Source organism: Rousettus aegyptiacus, unplaced genomic scaffold, assembly GCF_014176215.1.
Source record: "Rousettus aegyptiacus isolate mRouAeg1 unplaced genomic scaffold, mRouAeg1.p scaffold_m13_p_10, whole genome shotgun sequence".
NCBI classification, from domain to species: Eukaryota; Metazoa; Chordata; class Mammalia; order Chiroptera; family Pteropodidae; genus Rousettus; species Rousettus aegyptiacus.
In genome coordinates, this window is record NW_023416285.1 from 73,089,683 (window position 1) to 73,117,338 (window position 27,656).

General features: G+C 37.1%; 1 protein-coding gene and 2 pseudogenes across 9 annotated transcripts in view; all 3 read right to left on the reverse strand.

Annotated features, from left to right (window-relative positions):
- Window positions 1-5,535: 5,535 nt before the first annotated feature.
- Window positions 5,536-8,713, reverse strand: LOC107497758 (annotated as a pseudogene).
- A 5,488-nt stretch (window positions 8,714-14,201) lies between these two features.
- On the reverse strand, window positions 14,202-14,321 carry LOC118609280 (annotated as a pseudogene).
- Window positions 14,322-17,917: 3,596 nt separating this feature from the next.
- The window catches only part of CHRNA9 (cholinergic receptor nicotinic alpha 9 subunit), a 72,536-nt gene continuing 62,797 nt past the window's right edge, over window positions 17,918-27,656 (reverse strand). For 8 of the 9 annotated variants that reach the window (XM_016119993.2, XM_016119992.2, XM_016119996.2 and 5 more), the window contains one exon: window positions 23,201-26,392. In XM_016119993.2, the coding sequence (XP_015975479.1) occupies window positions 25,851-26,392 (542 nt within the window). In that variant the 3' untranslated portion in view covers window positions 23,201-25,850. Of the gene's footprint in view, window positions 19,151-23,200; window positions 26,393-27,656 lie in introns of those variants that run through there. The other variant, XM_016119997.2, reaches the window with a different exon arrangement.

Here is a 27,656-nt window from a genome sequence, read left to right on the forward strand (position 1 = left end):
AATAATATCCAGATGCAACTTAATTCATACTTATATCAAAGTAACTTTTTTCTTTGCCATAAACGAATGAATTGAAATAACTCCACTTAAGTCATAAAGAAGTAGATTTGAAGTCATATGAAACAATATTACTATACCACAGACCCTCTCATAACTCCCCAACCCTTATCTCCAGCCACATGGGCTTCCTCACCAGTCCTCAAACACACCAAATGAGCTCTTCCTTGGTGTTTTTATACTTGCTGTTCCCTCTGCCTAGAGTTCTTCTTCAAGATAGCCACATTCCTCACTCCCCCACTTCCTTCAGGTCTCTGTTCCAATATCTCTTTTTCAAGTACTCTATCTAAGGCAACATATGCACACATTTCACTCCATTATTCTCTATCTCCATTACTCTGTCTGCTTAATTTTTCTTCATTGCACTATTAACTCCCAGTAGAATGAAAGCTCCATCTAGGCAGTGATTTTTCTTGGTTTGTTCACAGCTATCTTCCCAGCATTTAGAACAGTGCTTGACACAGAGGGGGAACTTAATAAATAAATGTGAATGGATGAATGAATGAATTTCTCTTTTGCAGAACGTCAGTTCAAGCACACTATTTTTTTGTGCGTGTGTGCATGTAAGAAACGAAAAGGGGTTATCATCAACCAAAATATATCCAACTGATGATATCAGGTATGACTTTTAACTTGTTGAAGAGAAATATTAGTGGATAAAAAAAAAGAACACCCTCTCTCTTCCCTCTTCTTCCCGCTTTTCTAGCCCTACTCTGGTATCTCTGAAACAAGATATGCTGAATTAAGCCAAAGTGTCTTCCCAGGCAAGGTGTCCTGCCCAGTTTGACTTCAGCGAGAAGCAATGCATGAGGGTGTTCATGGACCAGTGCCATGGAGAACAAACCCTGTAGAGCTCCATTCACTTTGGAGGGAGCCATGCAATCCTAGTCTAAAGCACAATAAAATCAACAAAGGAAGAAAGGAGAATCAAGGACAGAATCCACAGTGGGTCATCCTGTGCATGTCATTACCAGAATAACTAGATTTTGGTTTGCAAAGGGAGGGAGGCAAAGGAGAAATGGAAAAGAGGAAATGGATTTTTGTTTAATGCATTTATTTTTAAATATATTTTTCTTGTAAGTAACACGTTGAAGAAATTTAGGAAAATCTAAGAATAAATTAAAGCAAATAACGATTTTTCATAATCCCACTACCCATTTGCTCAAATTTGCTCAAATTTTTAGTTTTTTTAGTTTTTAGGTTTTTTTTTTTTATAGTTGTGTTCCTTTGTGATTTTTGTTACTCATGTAAACAACATGATAGCCTCCCTTTTGTTGGCCAACTTTCTAATCATTTCTTTAGGATACTGCTCCAAAGTTTGCATTAAATAGATGATAATTTTTAAGGCATTTTGAGATGCCTTGCATAGTTGCTTTCCACTGAGGTTGTACTAATTTACATTCCCTCCAGCAGGGCATGAGAATATATACCTCACCTGCATTCACCTGGCCTCACTTCACCTCAACTCACCAGTGCTGATCAAAATCACCTTAGAAACATTTGAATCAAGACATGGTGTAAAAAGATGAAATCAACTGACATTATCCTCTGGCCACATAAAACTTCCCAGAAATGCAATGAAAGGCAAAAGATAAAATTTGATAGATTGAGATCTCTCTTACTTTAAAAAAAAGTGCTTTTCATTATCTACCTTGGTCTTTTATAACTATTGTTAACCACCTCTCCATTTCTCACCAATCAAACACTTGCCCCCAGGGCTTCTCTTTTTCTTTATCTCTCTTTTTTGTCATTTTACTGCTTTAACTCCTTAGGAATCTCCTGAGCTCAAAGCCCAGTGTTCTTCCCTCCTTGCTTTCTTATGGGCTCTCACATCTGGCCTCTTCCATTCCAGAAGCATTGTCTTCTCTTTCTCTGTCATTTGGAGATTAGGAGAAAATATGTGAGCATCTCTACCATGGATTTATCTTTTGTGGGGTGTGCGTGTGCGCGTGTGTGTGCGTGTGTGTGTGTGTGTGTGTGTGTGTGAAATCAAAATACTTCAGAGATCATGATGATGATGCAGGTGATGACACCATTGTTCTCTGCAGCAATGCCTGGCATTGACTGAACATTCCATTCATTGTGCTCAGCAACTGGATACATGTGTCCTCTTAACCCTCATTTAACCCTCTACCTATTAGATGGGCACTATTATTACACTCATTTTATAGATTAAGGAGATTTAGGAAAGGAGGTTTGATATAGGTGACAACCTGTAAATGGCAGACCCATTCCTAAAGCAATGTCTGACTCCAAACACCAGTGTTCCTAAACCTTCCTCCTGAGTTTTCAATGTATCTGTGCCAAATTTCCCCAAATTTTCACTCATTCGTTTCTTTATTCACAATTATAACAAGAATAATAAGAATGGTATCTTGAAATCATCCTATATGTTTGCAGGAAATCTATTTCCCTTCCAAATACTTCTAAAGATCTCAGGGAATGGAGAATGCTGTCACTCTCATTATAGACAACTGCTCTGGGCTGCTTCATGGATTGCTCTTGCCTTCTCATAACTTTTCTCTAAGCGGAGGATTGCCTCAAACACTCCAAACACTATCCCTTTCCTAATATACACACAACTTCATTCTGTTCTCTCTCTTTATGACTCCAGTACATCTAGAGTAGAATATAGATAAGTTTGATGAAAGTTTGGGGGAACAGGAGTTGATTATGGAACAGAACTAGAGGGCTTGAAATTGGCTATCAGACTTCATCGCTGTGAAGTCTGATTATGAGACAGTAAAGTGGGGCATATTCAAGAGTACAGACTCTGAAGCCCAAGTCCTGACCTTACCACAAAAAGGTATGTTCTCTGTGGTAGGGCCATTAGGGTTGTTTACAGTGGTCTCTGTTCTGATTCGTTAGAATTCATGCTGGTGTTTGTTCTGATCGGTAGGTTCTGAGTGTTTGCCATCAACACCATGCCAGTCATTAAACATTTTGAACATCTTACTCAGTGTGTAAATTTTAGCCCTTTACTTAAACATTATTGTGCCTCAGTTTCTTCATCTTTTTGCCAGAGGCCACAAATCCCTTTGCTTGGAAGAGGGAAGGCGACTTATTGCAGTAATCGGCATCCGAAGATGGATAAGGAGAATCTTAGAAAATGAGATAGCTCTATATGTTGGTGCTGAAATAGATCATCAGACATATAACCCTAAGCCTATTTAGTGAAAGTGGACCCTAGATGGCACCATAAAAAAAAAGTCTACATTCACATGACTGTTTGCTCACAATGACAATTTCATGAGGGCAAAATCCATCTGTGGTTATTGCTATAAAAACATCTTGCAGGAAAACAATTTTCTGTCACCTGCCCAGATGGATGAATTTCAGATGAATGAGCATCAGAGGGGTCACTGGAAAAAAGATAAGGGGAGACTTCCTGGGAAATGAACAGAATTATTAAAAGCTGCTGCTTTAAGACTAAGTTTGCATCAGAGGAAGAACTCACAGTACACCTACCTATATAAAAAAATCTAAATTATTTTGTTTAAAAAATCATTAAAAGGCTAACCATAAACTAAAAATATATGTTACAAAATACAGCAAAGGGTTTATATACCAATTAGTAATGTTTGGAGAAGAAACAATAGCAATGTGGAGAAAACATTGTCTTCTGGACTCTAATTCTTTTAAATGGCCAAAGAACATGAATAGAGGAGTAAATGCAAATGACAAAAAGCCTTTTTGAAGAAATATTTTACATCGTGGATGTTAACTAGACGTATCGTGGTGATTATTTCACTATATATAAATATTGAATCACTATGTTATATACCTGAAACCAATATAATGTTATTTGTCAGTTATATCTCAATAAGAATTATTTTTTCATTTATTTATGCAACAGATAAATATTGAGCACATACTATGTACAAGACACTTCAGACACTGTAACTTCAACAGTGAACAAAGCAGACACAAATTCTACCCTCCTGAAGATTCATGCTAGTATGGGAGGCAGACAATTAAAAATATATATATATATATTATTTTTTTTTGTAAAAGATATAATACGTTAGATGGTAATAAGTGTTAGAAAGAAAAATATAGCCAGGGAAGGAAGAGCCTTAAGGATGGGGAGGCCAGGGATGAGTAAGTAGCCAAAAGAGAAGCCACCCAGGTATCTGGGGAAAGGGCTTCTCAGTAGAGATGCCAGAAATGTGCAAGTTCTTGAGGCAGAAATGTGCCTTCTGTGTGTAAGGAACAGCAAAGAGGCTGAGTGGATAGAACAGAATGAGCAAGTGAATGAGCAAGTGAGTAAGGTTAGAGAAAGGAGGTAAAGGCCAGATTATACAGTTTTAACTTGTAATAAAACTCAAATCTATAGTAAAGGATAGCATAATCTGTATTAGTTTGTTAAACTAATAACAAAATACCACAGACTGAGTGTCTTACATAACAGAAATTTATTTTCTCACAGTTCTGGAGGCTTAAAGTCCAAGATCAAGGTGTCAGCAGGCTTGGTTTCTTCTGAGGCCTCTCTCCTTGGTTTGCTAATGCCTGCCTCCTCACTATGTCCTTGCATGATCTTTCCTCTGTATGCATGAGTCCCTTCTGTCTCTTCTAGTGGCTCATTTTAACTTAATTAGCTCTTTAAAGGTTCTATCTCCAAATATAGTCACATTCTAGCGTACTGAGGTTTAGGACTTCATCAAATGACTTTAGCAGGGGAGGGGGAGACACACATTTCAGCCCATAACAACTGATTAAATTTTAGCAGCATCATTTTCATGCTGGGTTAAGAATAGATTCTAGGTTTCCAAGGGCAGAAGTCAGGAGACCAGTTTGAAGGTTGCCACAATGACCCAGACAAAAGTTGACAGTGATTAAGTATTTCTCATTCCCACACTTTGCCTCATCTTTTTATTGTGAAATACAACACAGACATAAAATTACATAAATGAACAGCTTGATGGAATATTACAAAATCGATACCTATATAACTAGGTGAAAGAATAGAATATTCCCTGCACCTCAGAATCACGAGATTCTTTTAAGAACCTTTTTTTTTGTACATTACCCACAAAATCCATGTACCACTATTTCTATCAATTTTTTTCCCATTTTTTATTGTAGTAAAATGCACAGAGCATAAAATTTACCATTTTAACTATTTTAAATGCATGGCTCAGTACAACATTCACATTGTTGTACAACCATTACTATCATCCATGTTTAGAACTTTTTTCATCTTCCCAAATTAAACTCCAAAACCATTAAACACTAACTTTTCCTTCTCCCTTCCCTGCAGCCACTGGCAGTCACCATTCTACTTTCTTTCTCTAAGAATTTGTACCTCAGGTATCTCATATAAGTGGGATCATAAAGTATTTGTCCTTTTTATGAATTACTTTTTTTCGAAATGTAAGTAAAAATTGCTTACTCGTTTTAGAGCAGTCAAAATACAGCATAAGAGTGGTGTCTTGGTGTCTGAAAGCAATCACTTTGCTATATGCATTTTACTCTTTGATATCATTTATTTTAAGTTGATGGTTAATTTAAAAACCGAATTTTAATCAAAGTTGTTCTCAAACTTTGTCATTATTGTTATAAAGTCACTTTGAGGAGTCATATCAATGGTATCAGCCATTGCTTCTTTCCTTCTCCACTCTTGTTCTTTTTCCCTCGCCAAATACAGTCTTTGAGAAGCCAGAGTTAACATTTATCTTGAGCTACCAATGACTGTTGATATTCTTTCTGCTCCTCTCCAAGGCACTTGTTTTGCATCTTATTTGAAAAGATTCTAGAGTGAAGCCAAAGTCCTCGATTTTCTTGAAATACTTTTGGTTCCTTTGTATTGTTCTAGATGTTTCTGTATTAATTCTTGTGTTCGAGATTTTGCTTCCTTTTCTATTACTGCTTTTCTAAATTGTTCGAAGAGCTCGTCTGTGGACTTCAGTACACCTAAAGTTTTGACTGGTTTGCCTAAACTTTTCCAAGAGTTTGCTGCATTCTTGATCTTTATGTCTTCCTGCCCAGAAACTTGACTGAATCATCACCAGACCGATACATCATCGTTAGGCCATTTTGCTCAGAATCACCTGAGGGAGGCAGGATTTGTAAAGGTGAAATGTTTTTCACACTCTGTAAATGTTCTAATTCTTGATTAAATGCTAACTGGTAGGGATTTGGTGGTGTACCACTTGAATGTGTAGTCCGATGAACAAGGGTAGTAAAACAAGAGATTGTATCTTGCATAAAAGATTGTATCTTTATTTTCTCTTTAGAAGGAGAATCATTTTGTTCTACTTCAATAAATTTACTTATCTGATTCAGAATCACTGCCACTACTTTTAAATTCTAATGAGCTGCTGCTGCCACTGCCACTTTCACTCAATAGGAAACCGCTTCCAATAGCCTTGAATAATTGCGTTTTCTCAGATTTTGTTTGATATTTTCTGGAATTTAACTGATTATTGACATCTAGTAACCACTTCTCCAACTCCTGTCATTTCTGTGAATGAAGTTCTTCTTTGGACTTTTTATTTTCTCACCATAAGGTTTTAGTGGCCTTTTTCTTAGACATGCAGCAACATATTTTTCTAGTTCTCTTAGTGTTGCTTTCAGTGTTTCAGAATTTATCTCGATCTCATCAGTGTTGAAATTTCTCAGTGAAGGCTCTCTTGATTGTATTATATGAACAACTCCCAGAAGGTTATCTCCAGGGAGTCTGTTTATATCCAAACCTAACTGCCTTTTCTCATCATAGGTATAACATTATCGTCATTTTCAGATTTCAGAGCAAAGACCTGTTGTTTCCTCTTCTTTGGCTGTTTGCTCTTGGATTTTAAGTTCATATGCTTAAACTTTTTTCTCGGATTTTCATCTCTGTTATTAAATTTTTCTTTTTTCTTTTCCTTTTTAGACTTCTCATTCTTTTTCTTTAGCTTATGGAAAGGTATTTGGGACAGAATCTGTGCTTGTTGATGAGCAGCTTTAAGCTGCCTCTGAAGGAAGCCTCATAACTGCTTTCTCTACCAAGAGTTGTTGTGGTGTCTGTTTTGATGTTACATACAGGCATACTCTCAATAGGTTCATCTGGGATCTTTGCAAAATACATTTCAAAAACATACTGGAGCATTCTTGCCATTGCCACTACTTCAATCTGGAGGACTGTATTTGTAGCAATTCATGAACATTAATCTAACATCTGTAGTAAATTCATATGCATCCTCCTATTCTTGGTTGTTCATTTTTCTCTTGATAGCTCCAAGATCCATTGGACTTTTCACAATCATAGTAGTTATGGAGTTCCGACACATTAACATCAACAGGATGACAAAAGGGCCACGCATTTGAAAAGTGTTTTTTTGCAAGCATTTCTTTAAGAATCTCACTACAGTGCTTTAACTGTTCAGTTTAATACTCTTTACAACTTTATATTGTTGTTGAAAATCCTGCAAAACATTCTTTGGCATAGTTTCTTTTATAGGTAGCATTTTCTCTGATTTTTTTTTTTTTTTTTTTTTTTCTGAAAGTGCTGGGGATATTCACGACTTGCTTTACTGAAGTTGTATTTGTTGTATCTGCTTTCCTATTCACACCTCTGGTAACCTGGGCAACTATTTATGAAGTAGAGTTGGGTGGAGCACCTAGTGCCATATTTAAAGGAGAAATAGATGTTTAAGAAAATACAGAATGAATTACTTGCTGCTGAAATACTTTTTCTGATGCTTTAGGGGATTGTTTTTCTTTAATAGAAGAAACTGCTACATTCCATTGAATGTAATTTATTCTTTCCTTACTACTCACAGCTTGCTTTTCTTATGGTGTCTGAGATAATTTCTGCCTAAACAACTTCTTTAGAGCTTCTGCCATAAGAACAATTTGAGAGCATCGTATTGAAGTCTTCTTTACAGTCTGAATGAAGCCGGCATATAATATTTATGTTCTAAGCACCTAATTATACAATTCTCCATTAGGTTTCTTATAATGGCATAATAATCAGGCAACTTGAATTTCATTGCATCCACAGGCTGTTGAAAAGGCCAGGAAAAATTATGCTTTCATAATGCCTTCAGGACAACTTTTTGTTAATATTGTAGCGGATTTGTCAATAGCCCATTTTTCTTGGCATTTTATACTCTGTTGGCGAAGGGTTGACAATAGCTGTTTGTCTATTTGGCAGAGACTTAGCTGCATCAAATCCTGATATTCTAATATCTTCTACAAGTACATGCCCTTTTTCTATAGAAATAATAAAAGTTGTTTCATTATGTATACCTTAGTTTTGAATGACAAGTTATTTCACTCGTTCATATTTCTTTCTGTCTCTCTAAAACACAGATTGCGTTCTTAGTAGAAAGTCTGTAAGTTCCCCTTGCGAAAAGGATCTTGTCTGATCGTTCCCTTCAGCTTGTGCAAGATGAAGTGGCGCAGGGCAGCGAATCTCCACCGTCGGTCGCCGCCAGCTCTCTCCCTAACGGCGGCAGCAGGTGGGCAGCGAAAGACGCTTTTTTTTTTTTTTGTAGGAGAACCGCCGCAGGCCGCCAGCCCGCGGGCCTGAGAGCGTCACGTAGCCGCCCTGGAGCCAGGCAGCCAGGAAGGTGCTTGAGACCTGAGCTCAGCTGTAGAGGCGTGAGCGTGGGCTGGAGGCCCCACACTCCCTGTGCTCACAGTGGGTGGGCGCGAAAGGCACGCCAGGCATGGTGCAGAGAGCTAGGGGATTAGTAGGAGCACCGCCCCCGAAGGCATTTAGCATTAAAACAATCCTTTCACTTAACCCATTAGCCCTTCGTTGTTATTTTGGAGGCTCTGTGCGTTTGGGTTTGCGGCGTATTCGTCATTTCATACTTTCTTCCAGCCCTTTCCAAAGGTTCTGTCTTTTGCATGTAGTGAGGAGTTAATATTAGGTAGCAGCTGAGGTTGAAGCCGACATGAACTCTTTGGGTTTAAAATGGCACCTAAAGCTGTTTCATGACAGCTGCCTGAGGAAGAGTGGCTTAAGGTTTTGAGAGTCTTGGTGACTACCTCCTCATAATTTGTGGACACGTGTTGGCAGGATGTATTTAGCGCAGTAGTTCCCTTTTGGATCCAACTGCAATGTTTCTAAATTCTTAATATATTCATTCCTAGAGGGATGAATGGCTGGAAGGATGAATGCAGGGAAGACAAAAACAGCTGGGAGATGCCAGATAAACTTGTCAAAACCAATCAGTCTCCAGTTTCTGGAAGCATAAATCTGGGGTCACTACAGCTTGGCGAGTCTTAGTTCAGTTGCTTTTATGTAAGAGTAAAGGTCCTCAGGGCCAGATGTTCACAAGAAAGCAACACATTACTAGCCATCATATAAATAACGAGATGTGGGCATTTTTTTACATTAGAAAGGACTTTCTCACACAAAACACTGAAAATGGCTTACTGTAGTCGAAGAAAAGATTAGAAGGGTTTATTTTCCAAGTAACCCAATGAGCAAGCGATATCAACTCTAAACAAAGTAGAAGCCATGGAAGAGTCAATACTATAGGTCTACTTTGTTTAAATTTAATATTTGTTGTTTCTGTTGTTTAAAACTTTATTATGCAGGGAAAAGACAGGACCTAGGGTGTGACCTAGGTACAGACCTAGGTGTGTCCCTAACACCATGAAAGTTCAAAGAAAATAAACTGCCAGTAATGACTCAGGGCAAATTTTGTTCAACTGTCAACTTTTTGCCTCTCCTCCTGAGAACCAATGGGAGAAGTGAATGCTCCACAGAGAAGCATAAGTGATCTTTTAAAAAGCTAAATCTTCTCATGTTAACAACTATAAAACTGTTGAATTACTTTTTATTACTTTTGAGATAAAGATCAAAACCTTAAGATGAGCTACAAAGCCTAATTCCATTTAACTACCCTCAGCTCTCACCACCCTCCAGCCCCCACCTCCAGCTCTTCCCAATGCCCTGTATTCTGAATTACTCCTTAAGTTGAAAAAAACTATTAGCATTTACAAAATAAAACTGAACTCAAGAACCAGTTCAGCTTGGTTGAAATCGCATGATACACAGCAATAGTCAATTCAAACATGATTTAATCAGCTCATTGAATGTCTCAACATGACAAGGTTTAGCAATTCCTCAGCAAAGACATATTTTTTGGTAAATTCCTACCATTCTCCACTTTGTGTGGGAGTGGAGCAGAAACTACAGAACAGCGGGAAGGTTTAGGGATGCCAAAATGTCATCACAGTGTGCCTGACACCTCACCCCAAATGAATCTTTACCTGGAAATGCTCAATAGCAGAACAAGAACTACAATAGGACTATTAATAACCAATTATACCAGCTGCATAATATTAAACATTTACTGTGGGCTAGGTCTTATTTTAAACATTTTATGTGTATTAACTCATTCAATCCTCATGGCAGCTCTATGAGACAGATATAACCATTATCTTCATTTACTGATGAGGAAATTGAGGCACAGGGAAGGCAGGTAATACAGATAGTAGAAAGTCGAGCTGGCTTCAAACTTAGACAGTCCGGCTCATTGCCTTTGCTCTTTACCAGTGGTTCTCAAATGTGAGTGTACACCACCTCACAGATTCTGATTCAGTAGTTCTTAGGTGGAACCCCAGAACATGCATTTCTAACACATTATTAAGAATGTTATACTGCTGGTCTGGGGCCCACACATTGAAACACACTGCTCCTAATAAGGAGTTAAAGGTAACTACTATCTCATGAACATCTACTATGAATTGGGCACTTTACAAGAACACTATGAGAGATTGTGCTCATTTTACAACTGAGTATTTGAGAATTAACAAGATTAAGGACCTATTAAAGTTCACAGAAGTGGAAGTGCTGCAGATTGTGTTCAAAACCAGCTTTTCGAATGCCAAAGCCCTTGTCTTTTACATCCCGCTGCCTCACTGGCAGGGCTGGACTGGGTGCTGTACGAAGGATAACAGTTGGGCACCTCTTCAAAGCAATGTTCAGTAAATATTTGTCTGTTGTGTATTTTAGTGGAAGCAGGAGAAATGGATTTTCTGTTAATAGAACTATATACATCACACACACGTATACTTTTATGTTCAGCAGTGGAATTAATCTGTCATTTAACATAACCTAACATTTTAATCTCTGTGGCAGTGTCTTTCATTTTATACTTTCATTTTATACATAACTGGGTAGTATTTGGTCATTCACAGTTATTGAGGATGACTTATTGCTAGCTTCAAGTCTTGTTCAATATTTATTAAGTTTGCTTATTTTTTTTCTTTTTTGATTTTCATGTCAGCATAATATATCTTTTATTTCTAAAGTTCTTTTTCTCCCTTTGTGTTCTTATACAGTTTATCAAACCAGACAAATTCTGAGAAAGACTAGTAAAGAGTTTAATATATGACTTTCAGTTGGGTTTAGGAACCAGCTTTAATTATTGCTAGCTGATTGGTCTCATAGTGAATGAGTCTGCAATTGGGTTACTCATATGTGGACATATGTGGACCCAGAGAAAAGTTTTTGCTTCTCAAAATTTCTGTCTACTATGTAGATACCTGGATTAATTGATGCTCCAGTTTCTATTTTTTTCCAGTGTCGTTGTGGTCCACAAGAATCTTCCAACAAGAATCTTCCTTGCCAACAGAACCCTACTGTTGTTGTTTAGGTATTGAGAATGCAGCAGTGCGTTGAGGGAAAGTAGACTCCTTGCCCATCCCCAGGAATAAATCAGATTGTTGTAAAACCAGTCATGCAACAGTATGGACTAACCTCTGTCAGTAATTGGTCTAAGGATGTACATGTGACCAAGTTCTGGCTAATGAGTTAAAGAAGGAACACTGGTGGGACTTCCGGGAAAGATTTTGCTTCCTGATAAAAGTAGGGAAAGCTATTCTACTAATTCTTTCTTATTGCAAATCCTTTTTATAGCACTCGTTCTATTTGTAGAACATTCTTTAGCATAGTATAAGTTATGCTTAATTCTCTCAGTAAGAGTTGAACCAAATGTTAGAACTGGTCCCCATGAAAGGATAGATGCCTGGAATTCTGTAGCTATCGCTTTGCCTAGGAGCTGGTCTCTGGACCTTGGCCCAGTTATTTGATGTGAAAATCTCAATTGTTACATGTTGTACAGCTAAATTACATATGAAGGCTCAGAGAGTGTTACAGCTGAAATAAATTCCCACAAACCCAGCCATTAAGAATTCAATGTACTTGGTGCAGAACAAGACAGATCTCCATCTATAAGTTGGTTTTCTGGATTAGAGGATCACCTGTAGGCGACATGGAATTGTCCAATTGCTACTACAGGTATGAGCCACTTAATTAATAATTGAATTAATTAAGAAAACAGGAATATAGCATCAGCTTTGGCCTGGAATCCATTTCACCCTAGCCCAAGACTCTCAGAGAGGTGTGTGGAGACCCTGCCTCTAAACTGCAAGATCTTGAAACAAGGAAATTCTCGTGCTTTGGGTTTATATATCAACCTTCCAAACTTTGGACCTGCAAATAGAGTTTTTGATTTGAAAATGACAGGAATCAGCAGGCTCCAACCACAGTCTTTAGGCCAGAGACAGGACAAAGAAAAACTTTTGTCGACTGGTAGCCAGAAAGGAGACCCCACCGACAAGGTTTGTGAAAATGCTATCCCCTTCAAACTTAAAGAACCAGACTTTCATTGAATTCATGACAAAAATGAATTGTTTTATAGTTTATGACTGAATTATGTTTCTTATCTATTCTTCTCACTTAGTGTTTCTTAACTTTTTTTTTAATCAGGCCCTCTTCAAAGTTTTTTCACATTGGAATTTTTGTATACCTACCAAGCCAAGATTTAGTCAGTTTTGCTTCCTGTAGTTGAATTAATGAAAACCATAGCTATATGGAATCATCTTTTTTGAACCAGAGACACTTCTCCATTTTGCTGTGTTTGCTGGAGGTTAGGCCCTTCCCCATATGAGGATGTGTGCTCTAGTCTTGAATAATCCTAATCCTTGCACTTGCAGCCTGTGGCGGGTCATTTATTTCTAAGTGTGATTAAGGTACATACTGTGTAGAGTAGAAATTTAATTATATTTGGATTTCTCTGACCTGGATAAGGAAACATGTACAAAAGAAAGAGATCTTTTATTACATCTCTCAATCCCCATCTCCATCCTACTTCTTTCAAATTTACTTATTTTATTATTATTACTTTATTCTCCCCAATTGACATGAATTATTGGCAACAAATCAGTACTCATTTTTCTTTTATTATACTTTCCTTTAAATCATTAAAACTTTATTGCTTGTTTTATGAATTTTTCTTTTAATATGAAGATTCTAAGTACAGCAAAGGAATATAGTCAATAATATTGTAATAACTCTACATAGTGCCAGGTGGGTACTAGACTAATTGGGGGGAATCACTTAGCAAATTATATCAATGTCAAACCATTATGCTGTACACCTGAAACTAATATAAAATAATATCGAATGTCAACTCTAATTGAAAAATAAAATTTTCAAAAAAATGATATGAAGATTCTATGATTTCATTTAAATTTAAATTAAAAAATTATTTCATCAAGTATCTACTACTTGCCTCTCATCAGTTAAATTATATTCCCTTAAAAGATATGTTGAAGTCTTAACCCCCATACCTGTGAGTGTAACCTTATTTGTATAAGGTCTCTGCAGATGCAGTCGAATTAAGATGAGGTCACACTGAATTAGGGTGGGCCCTAAAACCCAATGACTGGTGTCTTTATAGGAAGAGAGACGTTTGAATACAGAGACAGAGGCATGCAGAGAGAACACCAAATGAAGACAGAGGCAGAGATTGGAGTACTGTAGCTACAAGACAAAAAATGCCAGGGATGGTGGCCAACCACCAGAAACTGGAGAAGGATTCTCCCCTAGAAACTTCAGAGACAGCATGGCCCTGCAAGTACGTTATTTTTTTTATTTCTAGACTCTAGAACTGTGAGACAATACAGTTTTACGCCACCCACTTTGTGATACTTTGTTATAGCAGCCCTTGATGATGAGATAGAAAAGATAAGTAAGATGTAATTCTTGTCGCCAAGGTCCTCACAGTCTAAGAGAGAACACAGCTATGGACATTTTTAGTATGTATGTATGTATGTATTTGGCAAGGCAATCCTTGATTGACCTCACAGATTGCAAGGACCTTGTCAGCTTACAATGCCTTATTTTTTATTTTTTATGTCTACGGCATCTGGTCTTCCTTGGTGATCTCCCATCCAAGTACTAAACCAGGCCTGACCCTGCTTAGCTTCTGAGATCAGACGGGACCAGGCTTGTTTAGGGTGGCATGGCCATAGCTGTGGGCATTTTTAAATAACAAATTCTCAGCGTATCATAAGTGTAAATATAGAAATTTTTACATACTCATAGAGACAACATCAAAGAGTAAATAACAAATTGAAAGAAGCTTTTCAAAAAAATATATGAGTTTTTAAAAATCTTTAAAATTTTTTCTTTGTATACAGAAGAACTGGACTTTTTAAATGAATCTTTTCTTCCTGTTTTGTTTGGCTCTCGGCTTTCTCTCCGTCCTTTTCAACCCATATCAATCAGCACTTCTCTACTTTAGTTAAAAATAAATACTCTGGTATATATTTTTCCATATTTTTCTCCAAGCTTAAGTAAACAATCATATTCATATACATATAAATTTTGTCATTGTTTATTTACAAAAATGTGATCATATTGTAGATATTTTATGTATTTTTCTTTTCTCAACAAAACCTTATAGAAAACCTTCCACTTTAGTCAATATAGTTCTAAATCATTCTTTTTATAGAATACATAACATTCCAGCTTATAAGTGTACCACATTTTATCTAATCATTTCCCCATTGATGAGCATTATAAGCATTGTTGCAAGACATCTTTTGGCATATATTTTTGCTTGCTGCTGCTTCTATTTCTGTGGGCTAGTTCACAGAAGTGAGATTTTGTGGCAAAGGATGTACTTTTAATATTTTAAAATGTTGCCAGGACGTTTTCCAAAAATATTATAACACTTCACATTTCCACTTGTGGTGTATGATAGTAGCCTCCTCTCCCCTACACAGTCTCACCAGCCATAGATGTCAAGATCTTTTTTAATATTCGTCAGCCAGCTGGATAAAAAATGACATAGCATTCCTTTAATTTGTATTTCCTGGACTATCTTTTTAGCCATATCAATTTGTTTATTTGTTAATTTTTTTCATATTGTTTGCTCATGTTTTGATTGGATTGTTTACATTTTGATCAGTTTATAAGAGTGTTTTTCAAATATTGGCAATATTGATGATACATCCAAGTCTATTATTTATTATTTGGTTTTTTTCGTTTACTATATTTATTATACTTTTGTCATACAAAATTTTTAGTTTTTATGTAATTACATGTGTCTATCTTTTCTTTTATAGCTTCTGATTTCTAGGTTATGTTAAGAAGATCTCAATAAATAAGTTATAGTGACTATAGTTAATAATACCATATTGCATATTTGAAAGTTGCTAAGAGAGTAGATCTTAGATGTTCTCATCACACGAAAAAACAGTTTGTAACTATGGCGATAGATGTTAACTAGATTTATTGTGGTGATCATCTTGTAATCTATAGAAATATAGAATCACTATGTTGTATACCTGAAACTAATATAATGTTATATGTCAATTATACCTCAATTAAAATAATCCCCTCTGCCACTTACATATAGCCACATAAAATTTCTTTTTTCCCCCATTTTATTTATTGCATGATTAACAAGTAAAAATTTTGTATATTTAGGTAATATAACATGATTTTTAAGATGTGCCAAGTGAAGATTTAGTATTCGTACACCTTGTGAAATGATTATCACAATTAAGTTAATTAACACATCCATCCCCACACATAGTTACCGGTGTGTGTGTGTGTTGGGGGCGGGGGTGAGAACTCTTGTTATGAAAGTTTTAGTTCTTCATCCTGTTAATGTGATATATCATGTTTATTAATTTGCATCCCAGTGATAAACCCCACTTGATCATGATATATGATCCTTAAAATGTACTGCTGAATTCAGTTTGCCAGTTATTTTGTTGAAGATTTTTTGTATCTATGTTCATCAGGGATATTGGCCTGTAATTTTCTTTTCTTGCAGTGTTCTTATCTGGCTCTGGTATGAAGGTAATGTTGACCTCATAAAATAAGTTTGAAAGTACTCTTTTCATTTTTTTAGAAGAGTGTGAAAAGGATTGATATTAATTCTTCTTTAAATGTTTGGTGTAATTTACCAGTGAAGCCATCTGTTCCTGGGCCTTCTTTGTTGGGAGGTTTTTAATTAGTGATTCAATTGTCTTACCTATTATTAGTCATTTAAAATTATCTGTTTCTTCAGGATTCAGTCTTAGTAGATTGTATGTTTCTAGGAACTTATCTGTTTCTTATAGGTTGTTCAATTTGTTGGTATATAATTGTTCGTATTAGTCTCTTATGAGACTTTTTTTTCTGTAGTATCAGTTGTAATGTATCCTCCTTCATTTATAATTTTATTCATTTAAGTCCTCTTTTTTTTCTTGGATAATCTAAAAGTCTGTCAATTTTGTTTCTTTTCAAAATACCAATTCTTAGTTTTGTTGACTTTTTAAATTGTCTTTCTAGTCTCTATTTCATTTATTTTTGCTTTAATCTTTGTTATTTCCTTCCTTCTGCTAACTATGCACTTAACTTGCTCTTCTTTTTCTAGCTTCTGAGGTGCAAAGTCATTGGGCAGACAGGAGTGGCCCCAGACCATGGCTGAGAGAGGCTAGAATCAAGTAACAGGGCTGCTTTAGAATCTTCATTCAGACCAAGGTTGACAGGCCTGCCTTTAGGGACACCAGGTGGGAGACAACCTGGTTTCTGGGCAGGCAGGACTGCTCCTGGATTGCAGTTGAAAGGGACAAGAATCGAGTCATAGGCCTGCTTCAGGATTGTGGTCAGACTGAAGAAAGAGGGTCTACCTCAAGGGACATAGATGGATAAGAATGTCTCCTGGTGGGTCCCTAAGCAGACAGGAGTGTTTCTGAGAGGAGCTGGAGCCAAGGACCAGGCCATTTCAGGATTTACAATCAGACTGAGAATGACAGGCCTACCTCTGGGGACATGGATGTGAGTGTCTCCTGCTGGGTCCCTTGGTAGATGGTGCTGATGGCAGGGCCACTGCTAAATAGGGGCTGCAGACAAGTTCACAGGAGCTATTTCCAGGTCTGTAGCCAGGACCACAGTTGGTGAGTTTGTCACTTGGACATGTGCCCGCCTTCTCAAAATGGCTGTGTTTGGCCTTGGGCTCCACCAGGGTTTTATAATCTTCTATCTGGATCCTACAATGTTCCTATAAAGGCACTTTTGTCTGTGAATGGCTGCGAAATTATTATTGCTTAGGGGGAATCTGAGTAGGAGACCTTCTATTCTACCATCTTGCTGATGTCCTCCTACTTTTTTTTAACAGGATTTATATTGTTTGATTTTGTTTTTACATTTAAGTCTGTAATCCATTTTGAATTAATGTTTGTGTCTTATTTAACAGAGAGGTCTAATTTATATATATTTTTAATAGACTTTCCCCACTGATTTGAACTACTTTCATTGTCATGTATTAAATTCTCATTTACACTGAGCTCCATTTCTGAATTCTCAGTTCATTTGTACTGATTTTGTTGTTTGTTTGCTTTTATCTATTCTTAGCCTTATCCTAATTTTATTTGCTTATCATAGCCTCTAATATCTTCTCAGACAAGTTTCCCTCACAGTCTCTTTTTGTATATATTTCTTGGCTGCTGGTTTTTAGTATTCATTCTTTCATATAAACTTTAAGATCCAAGGTCTCAAATGAGGATACATATCTAGTTCAGATGCCCAGAGTCACATGCCCAGAGTGGAAATGTAGCTTTGCTCCTTTTTTTTTTTTTTTTTACCAAACACTAACAGTCTTATTTCTATATCTCTTCTCATGATGAAGACTCCAATTTCTCCCAGAGGTTTCAGACACAACAGAAAATGTCTGATTCCTTCTCTTATAAGAGATAATAGACCGGTTACTTTCTATGCCAAAAAAATAATTTACACTCTTAGAGTGAATGAAGAAATATCTTTTACTAGAGCATCAGAAAAGAAAGTACATATATATACATTTTTAATCTCCGTTGTATCATATTAAGTTGGGCTTTATCCAAATTGTAGATATTTAGTTAGCCATTTAAAAGGGACAAGATCAGTTTGGCAGTGATGAAAAAGATGGAATAGAAAGGGAAGTAACTGGAGACAGGATGCCCAGTTAATGTGCTACTGCAAAGTCCAGGCGAAATTGACAAAGACCGGAAATAAGGCAATTGTCAGGGTTATAGAGAGAAGAGAACAGATTTGAAAACCACTTAGCAGGTAGAATTGATAGGATCAGTGATTGGTTTGATGTTGGCCTAGATAATAATCCAGAATGATTGCCTGATTTCTAGCCTGTGTAGTAGAGTTGGTGGTACAGCTAAATGACACAGAAACACAGGGGGAGGAGTAGACTTGAATGGTAAGTCTACTTAGCTCCTTATGTACATAGATAATGAGCTTAGTTTAGAACATGATGAATTCAAGGGTCTGTGACACATTTAAGTGGCGATACTCAGTTGACATGAAGATTATATTGAGTTTGTAGCTAAGGGGAGCTCAAGACTGGACAAATATTTTTGAGAACCATCAGGGTATTAAAACTATGAAGGAAGAGTGCTGAGGATGGACCACTGAGGGACATCAACCTTTATCAGAAAAGGAGGAATTGGAGCCAGCCAGGGGTTCTGAGAATGAGCCATTTAAGAAGCAGACAGTGATAACACAGAAGAGAAAGGAGAAATGGTTCAAGAATAAGGGAATGGCCAGTTCTGTTAAAGGCAGCAGAAGGGCTTCAGAAGTATTCAGTAGATTTGTCAATTACCAAATGATGAAGTCGGCTAGTGCAATTTCAGTTGAGTGGGATAAAAAGAAGTCAGGTCTTAAATGCAGAGTGAAGTCAAAGAGTGAGGGAATGTACCAGGTGTCTCCCCTTTGTCCCTCCAGATCTATACCCTTCACCGTTCTGCTCTCTTTCCCAGGTATTAGGCAACATCGACAGATTCCCATGACTCCATTGAGTTCGGTCAACAGTGAGCCCTGGGAGGAGATTGGAGGGAAGAAGAGTGAGATGGAGTTACATAGTCCCCCCAGTTCCCTCCTTACAGAATCTGCTGCATTCACTCAACCAAAGGTCATGATTCTCTTCAGCAGGGCTTAGATAACCACTCCCTCCTGCCTCTTCTCAGGCCTTGGAGTGGTAATAGCTCTGCTTTACTAGTCCTGGGGTTGTCTACCACTTCTGTGTTTCTCTACATACTTCCAACATCTTTACAAAGAGTTTTTTATTAACTTTTCCTTGAATCATCCTAATTTGAGCATACTATTCTTATCCTGTTGGAATCTTGAATGATGCAAGAAAAACCTTTGCTGAGAAGAGTAGAGAGATAGAAATACACAAAGAGAGGGGAGATTTTGTCACAGAGTTTATTTTTTGAATGTTAGAGAGGCTTGGATATGTTGACAAGTTCATGAAGTTTTAACAGCCAATGCCTATTTGAAAGGCATGATCTGGGAAAAAGGAAGAAATAGGAAGAAAGCTCTTTGCTGGGCCCTGGAATTGATGACATTACTAGTAGCCTCACCACTGTTGCTCAAGATATTCTAGAACCTGTTTTTCCAGTTTGACCAAGACAGTCCATTTGCCAGGTTTGCCCATGGCTGAGTTGCCAAGTGTTGGTTTGAGTAATGAGCTGATGGAAAAGTAGACAGAGTCTGAAGAGGAGAAAGAATAAAGGTCAGGACCTCAGCAAACCCAGGCACACTTCAATCCACCAAGACATAATAAACGAAGTCATTGGTGTTTTATTAGACTCTACAAGGTTCTGCCTGATTTGACCTCACCCACCTTGCCAATCTACTCTCTCATATCTCTTCAGGTCACTGATTCCATGGCACTTCTCTGTCTCTAGGGCCTCCTTTCCCTTTCTCAAATAATAATAAGCCCTGCTCTGTTCTTAAGTTTGAATTCTGTCCTTTCCATTGCCTGCAACCTGACACTTTCTTAACTCTTATTCTGGCAACTCCTTCTACCCTTCAGATCTTATCTTAAATACCACTTCTTCAGCAGGCCAACCACCCTATCTAAAACAATCTCCCTTTGTTACTCTCCTTGAGAGAACCCTGGACTCCTCTTTCATAGCAGTCACATTTTAAAATTTACTAAGGTAGAAAATTTTATTTAAAAAGTTTCCTAGATTTTCTTATAAGATTTTTATTTGTTTTTACATCTAAGTCTTCAATCTATCTGGTATGTGTTTTTGTATGTCGTATAGGATAGGCACCCTTTCACAGTCTATACTTCTACAACACTTTGCTGGACCCTCCTACAGCTCTTCTTTTCACTTACTCATCCATGGCAACTACAAAATTGTAGAGAAAAGAAACAGGCAAATAGCTCTGTTGAAATGCTTTTTTTTTTCTTTTTTCTTTTTTGTTGTTACCAATTCAGATAACAGATAATGAAGGTTCACCTCAAGACAGTAAGAGTAAGAAAATGAGTCACAAACTATGATCTAGAATAGACAAAACTTGGTGACCGATTGGATGTGGGAATAGAGAGAAGGTGGCATTGAGAATATTTCTGAGCTTCTATCTCAGACAACAGAGGTGAAGAATAAAAGAGGAGTAGGTTTTGGAGGGAAGAATTCTGTTTAGAACATCTTGAGTTGGAAATGCTCATAGAGTATCTCAGTAGAAATACCTAGTAAATAGTTGAACATGTGTTTGGAACTTTGGAGAAAAGTGAAAGCTTAAAAAATATATTTTACGGAAAAGAAAAAAAAATAGTGTAGATAATAGAGGCTCTATTCATTCGTCTGGTGACTAAATCAAAGTTATGATGGAAACAAGGAGCAGCAGCAAGGAAAAATCACCTTGGATCTAGATAAATAAGCCATACGACTAAGAAGAAATCCAAGAAATCACCCTGAAACAGCAGAAGGTAGGACAGGGTGAGGACCCAGGGCAACCCAGTCCTGAGCCGCTGAGTGAGATGAAGGTTGTGTCAGTGGCAGCGGCAGACGCCTCTTAAAGGGGCTGAGAGCAGATTTTCGCGGTGATGGACCTGTTCGCTCTGAACACCAGTGTTCCTTCGGCTGTACGCAAAGGGCATGAGGGACTTACAGGGAGATACTGTTGGCGTGAGGGTGGAGGTGAGATTTACTCGGTACAGAAGTGCTGGCGGTATCCATTGTTCCCTGTTGAGCCCTCCCCACTCCAAGTTCATGGACACAGCGCCGCCATAGCTGTGACATCATCAAACTGGATAACAGAGGTCGCTCCGCCCAGAGGATTCCTTGAAACCCCGCCTACCCCAACTCGGGCCCCACCCAAGCCACATCCAGGTGTATCCTCAGTGAGTCAGATGTGCCTTGTTGAGCAGTGCCTAGACTCACATTGGAGGCAGCTGGCCTCGGTTTTTGGTGTGGCCTTTTGAGGCAATAGGCACAGCATCTGTGGATTGCTTGCTGAATCTTGACAGGTGGCCCCGGAGGGTTAGAGGCTTGGGCTAAATTTGGCCTGCAGCTGAACCCCTTTCAGGACACCTACTTTACAAATCCACACTAATAAGACCGGGAAACTTGGGAGCTTTGCTTAGTACATAGAAACAGACATGGAAAGGCAGCCAAGATGGGAAGACGAAGAAGCAGAAACCATATGAGAGAGGAGAACAGAAATCCAGATATAATGGAGTCAAGTAATCTAACAGATGCGGAGTTCAAAACACTGGTTATAAAGATGCTCAATGAACTTTTGGGAAATGTAGAGAACTTCAATAGAGATAAAAATGGAAATGGAGATTATAAGAGAGAACCAGTCTGAAATGGAGAATACATCATCTGAGATGAGAGGTATATCAAATGGAATAAACAAAGGGATAAACAAAGTGAAAAAGAAGAGGAACACATGCCCTAGCTAGAGGACAAGAAAGCCAATCAGGACACTCAAACAGAATGGCAAGAAAAAAGAGTCCAAGACTATAAAGATGATGTAAGGAGAATATGAGATACTATTAAGGCTCCAAATATTCATCTGATTGGTGTAAGTGAAGAAAATCAAGATGTTGAACAGCTGTTTGAGGAAATAATGATGGAAAACTTCCCTAACCTGGTGAAAGAAATGGACATAAAACCCCAGGAAGCTCAGAGGATTCCAAAAATCAGAGATCCAAAAAGGCCCACACCAAGACACATCATAGTTAAAATGCCAAAGGTTAAATACGAAGAAAGAATTTTAAAAGCTGCAAGAGAAAAACAAATAATCACATATAAGGGAACACCTATACGACTGGTAGCTGATTTTTTCAAGAGACTATGCAGGACAGTAGGGCTTGGCAAAAAATATTCGACAGGATGAAGACCCAGGATATACAATCAAGAATAATTTATCCAGCAAAGTTATCATTTAGATTTGAAGGACAGATATAGAGCTTCGCCACCAAGCAAAATTACAGGAAATGTTGGAGGGACTTCTTTAAGAAGAAAATACATGTAACAAAAACAGGAATAAAGAATAGTAACAACTACATTCCTATTAATAAGTACTTCAAATGGAAAAGAATTAAGTGCTCCAACCAAGGGATGGAGTGGCTAAAAGGATAAGAAAACAAGACCCCTACATATGAAAAGGAAGGAAATGGAAAAAGATCTTGCTGTGATGAACCGAGAAGGTATTTAAGTCAGACAGAGAGTGATAAACACTATATGATTTCACTTATATGTGGAATTTGAGGAATAAAATGAACAAACTAATCAAAAACAGACTCACAAATACAGTGGACAATTTGGTGACAGACAGAGAGGAAAGGGGTTTGTGGGACTGGGAGAATGGGGTGAAGAGTTAAAGAAGTACAAATTAGTAGTCGATGGATAGTCACAGAGATGGGAAACAGCATGAGGAATGCAGTTGGCATTAACACATTGGCTAGGTGGAGGGTCAGGGGAGGGAGGGAGCAATTGAGGGGATCATTTTACTAACTATATAAATGTCTAACCAATGTACTGTATACTTGTAAATTAATTAAAATTTTAAAAATATAAGAAAGAACTACTCTTGAATAAAAAAAACTGAATTTTGATTTGTCACACGTTTTACTTTATTTTTCCAATAATGTTATAATTGGCATCTCTAAAAAAATAAATTACCCTCAAATTAATTGCTTAAGTATTTATTAAGTGATTTCAGTGGGTAGGACACAGTGCTACAAACTTTGAGAGATTCGAATGAATGAAAACATATTCTTTGCCAGAATTCCAGAAGCTTATCACTATCATGCATCATTAAAACTTAGCCTTGTTAAGCTGTCATTTCTCCATTCACGTCCGCTTCTCTAAATATATTTAGTTCTTCTCCAGACCTAGGGCCCAGAAGCTCTGTCATTATTCTCTTCTTATTCTTTATGATAAGGATATTCTCTTTTTATCCTTTGTGTGTAATAAAAGGCCTAGTACAAGTCATTAGTCACTAAACAATTATCGAATGGATGATTAAGTGAAAGGAAGAGCTGTAGGAGGGACCAACAAAATGTTGTAGAAGTATAGACTATGAAAGGGTGCCTATCCCATACAACATGCAAAAATAAATACCAGATGGATTGAAGACTTGGATGTAAAAACAAACAAAAGTCTTATAAGAAAATTTAGGAGACTTTTTAAATAAAATTTTCTACCTTGCTTAAAATTTTTTCGTGGCTCCACAACGTTTTAGGATAAAATTCAAATTATTTTAGCATGGCTCAATAGGATTATCTCAATCTGGCAACAGACAAATTTATCCCCCCAAATAATCTAAAATATGGAAAAAGTTATAGACACAGAGTTGCTAATTAGGTACTCTATTAGTTTCCTATTAGTGTTGTGACAAAATATCACAAGTTTAAAGCCTAAAATAACACAGAGAGAAGATAAAAAGATCCCTGAACTTTGCAACCTTGGATTTATTTCTGTGTAGCTGAATAACTTCTATCTGCTTAAGTCATGGTTCAATGGGCTTTCTGTTATTTGCAGCCAAATGCAACTATAACTGAAAAAAGTACTTCTATAATTAAAATAAAGAACAAAAATTGTCTTATTCCAAGTTCGTTTCCCAATTCCTTGTCATCAATTCCGTGAATACACCAAGGCCTATGTTCTCAGCTCTTCTCACACTCTTTCCCCTAATGCCTCCATTTTAATGCCTCCCCATTTTTTTCTTTGTCTAACAAACCCCCGCTCATCCTTTATAGAGAGTTCAAATGTTATACCCCTCAAAGTCTTTCCGAGGTTTTTCTTCAAACGAATTTATCATCATTGTTCCCATGGCATTTTGTCTATTTTTCTATGATAGCACTTTTTACACTGTATTGTTTTCGTCTATTTTCTTGATTGTCTCCTCTACTGAACTGCAACCAACATGTGAGAAACTGAAGAGTCAAAATCAAGTTTTGTATTTCTTCCCTCCAAAGCTGACATAACACTCAGTATATAGTAGGTGCATAATAAATGTTTTTTAAATAAGTAAACACAAGAATAAAGAACAATGTCTATATATTTAAATCAAATACCATCCTCTCTTTCCTCTATTAATCCCTGTCTTCTCTTCACTCTCTTCTTTTGGTTTTAGTTGGTAAAAGAATAGTTGAGGAGTTGGAAGTTAGGGTATGGGTATCAGTACTTGGAACTTTTTAATTAAAGTGGGAGTGGGGAGACTTTGAAAACACAGTTAATTAAAAGTAGGAAAAACTGAGAAGGATAGTAAGTAATGTAGGACAGAAATTGAGAATTAAGAGTGAGAATCCCTCAGTTTCTTGTATCCTGAATCGTGATCTGTCATGGCCAAAAGCAATGTGGCTTTAGCAGATCTGGCCCAAACTAAAAGTCACAGTGTTGAGGGTTTGAATTCCAGCTCCACTAAATACCTAGTTGGATTAGGAGGAGGTAGGTCACTTATATCCATCATCCTTTGACACGGTTTCTTTCTGCAAGAAAGAGGACTAGAAAGACTTGCCTGCCCAGCTCACAGATTGTGCAAATCAAAAGGGATCGGTCTTATGCATAAGATTTGCCATGACACCCAAGGCAAATGTGAATCATGTAGCTTTATTACATGTAGGAAAAACTCAATAAATGTTTGGTGAATAATTGAATGAATAAATGAATGAATGAGCCCAGTTTGCTGATTATCTTATTTAAATCAAAGACTAAAATGTAGGAACTTCACGTTTAGAGTTTACATGAAACATCACCAACATATATAACATCATCATTACAAAGAAAGCTCTTTCCCCTCTTAAGATGCTAATCCTTAAACTTTCTTTATATGAGACAAAACTTTTTATTCTATCATTTGTGATATAGCTTGAAATGCACTATGCATCAAGATTTAAATCGCATTAAGGAATATATGACTATTTTCCTTTTTTAAAAGCATGCTTTAATACGAACTAAAGGGAAATTTATTTGTTTTGTTTTAAACTTTAAATAGTAATATTTGCTGCACTGCTAAAAGGGAGAATAATGTGTGGTCTAGAAGCCAGCTACTTACCACTCTGGTAGGCTATAAAAGAATCCTTCTATATTTCCTCCATCTTTCTATCCAAGAAATTTTGGACCTCCTGCTTAAATTTAACCTGACAGTTAGCTATAAGATTGATTTGAAGTTAAAAATAAATAGTAAAGGCTACATAACATCTATATATCTGACTTAGAAGATTATTAGAGTAAATGACAGGGAATTATATTAATCCCATACCAAATATCCACTAATCTGCTTTTGCTATGATCAAAATAGTCATCACAAACACCATAATGAAAAATATCCACATGAAGAATCGGTCTATGACTTTTGCAACCTTCTTCCATTCACCCCCCTTTGAATTGGTGGCCTTGTGGTCTTTGAGGCATTTGGCAATGTATTCAATATTCTTTGTCAATACTTTGTACCGTGCACAGTAACTACCAGCATCCTGCAGGTTCTCACCCTCATACTCCAAGTCATTCTTTAAGAGTTTGTTCATTTCCTTCTTCCCGGGAGGGTGTTTATACCTGGCTGTTTTTAGATTAGGCTCTGGAAGTTTGCCATAAACTTTCATGATGCAATCCTGCTCCTTTTTATGGTGGGGACTAAGGCAGCTCTCACCTACATCGTAGACAAACAAGATCCTGGACATGTATTTCAGGATGACCACCCTGGCCCAGTGTGGCACTGGCCGGGCCTCAGACCCACAGAAGTGGATATTCATCACCATAATGGTCAAGGCAGTGGAGGCTGTGATCAAGGCCATCGTGGCTATGTAGTATTTTCCTGGAAAATAACAGCAACCAAGTTAGCTTAAAATTGTCCTCAAGTTTGGCCCAAAAAACAACCACCTATTCTAAGGAAGCTGTGTACACTAATGGTTACTAGTATAGACTGTTGGATCAAACTTCTTGGGTTTAATTCTCAACTCTGTCACTCACTAGACTTGTGGCCTGAAACAAATTATATAATTCTGCTAAGCTCAGCTTTTTTTCTTTGTAAAATGGGTATAATAGTGTCTAACTTATAGGAATATGGTGAGGCTTGATTGAGATGATACATGTAAAGTCCTCAGCACTATCCCTTGCACTGAGTTAAAAGGTTGCACTGAGTTAAAAGGTTTATAAATGTTTTCTGAGATCAGAATATGAAAGTTTCCACTTTCGACAAACCAACAAACAAACAATTAATGATCTTGGCCATTTCTCAGGATTATCTTCAGATCTCATCATGAAAGCTCATTCCTACTCGGTAAGAAAGGAGATACTGTGTCCCTATTAGTCATTAACAAGTGATCACATAAAGCAAATATCCATGAAAAAGAAAAATTAAAGAAGGAAACAATAAAGGTAAGGGCATATATAGAACAAAAAACCAAGAAGATGAAGAAAACCAAAAGCAAGGTATTTGAAAAGAGTAATAACATTGGTAAACCTTCGATAAGGTCACTCATGAAATGGAGGTAGGGTGGTAGGGGGAAGAGAAAGAGAGAGAGAAGATGCAAAAGAAGAAATAACAGAAATTTAGAAAACAATAAAATAATATAAATAGCTGAATAATAATACATTTGAAAAACCTAGATAGAAATGGGAATTAATAAAATACTTATACTGCTCATTCCCAACAAATGCTCTAGGGCCAAAAGGTTTCATAGATGAGTTTTACCAAACCTTTTTTTTTTTTTTTTTTTTTTATGTCAACAGCACATGGTCTTCCTATATGGTCTCCCATCCAAGTACTAAGGATGGCCTGACCCTGCTTAGCTTCTAAGATCAGACATCAGGCTTGTTCAGGGTGGCCATAGACCATGGACTGTGGCTCCACTGGGGTGTGAATCCAGGACCTTCTGTGTGTAAAGCAGAAGTGCTAACCACTATACTATGGAACCACACTCTTACCAAACTTTTAAGGAACAGATAAATCATATCTTATGCAAGCTATTCCATATTAATGGAGGTAAAAAACAAAACCTACATGATTATCTTATCAGATGAAAACAATACATTTGATAATGTTTATCATCTGTTTATTACTTGTTAAAAGCTCTGAC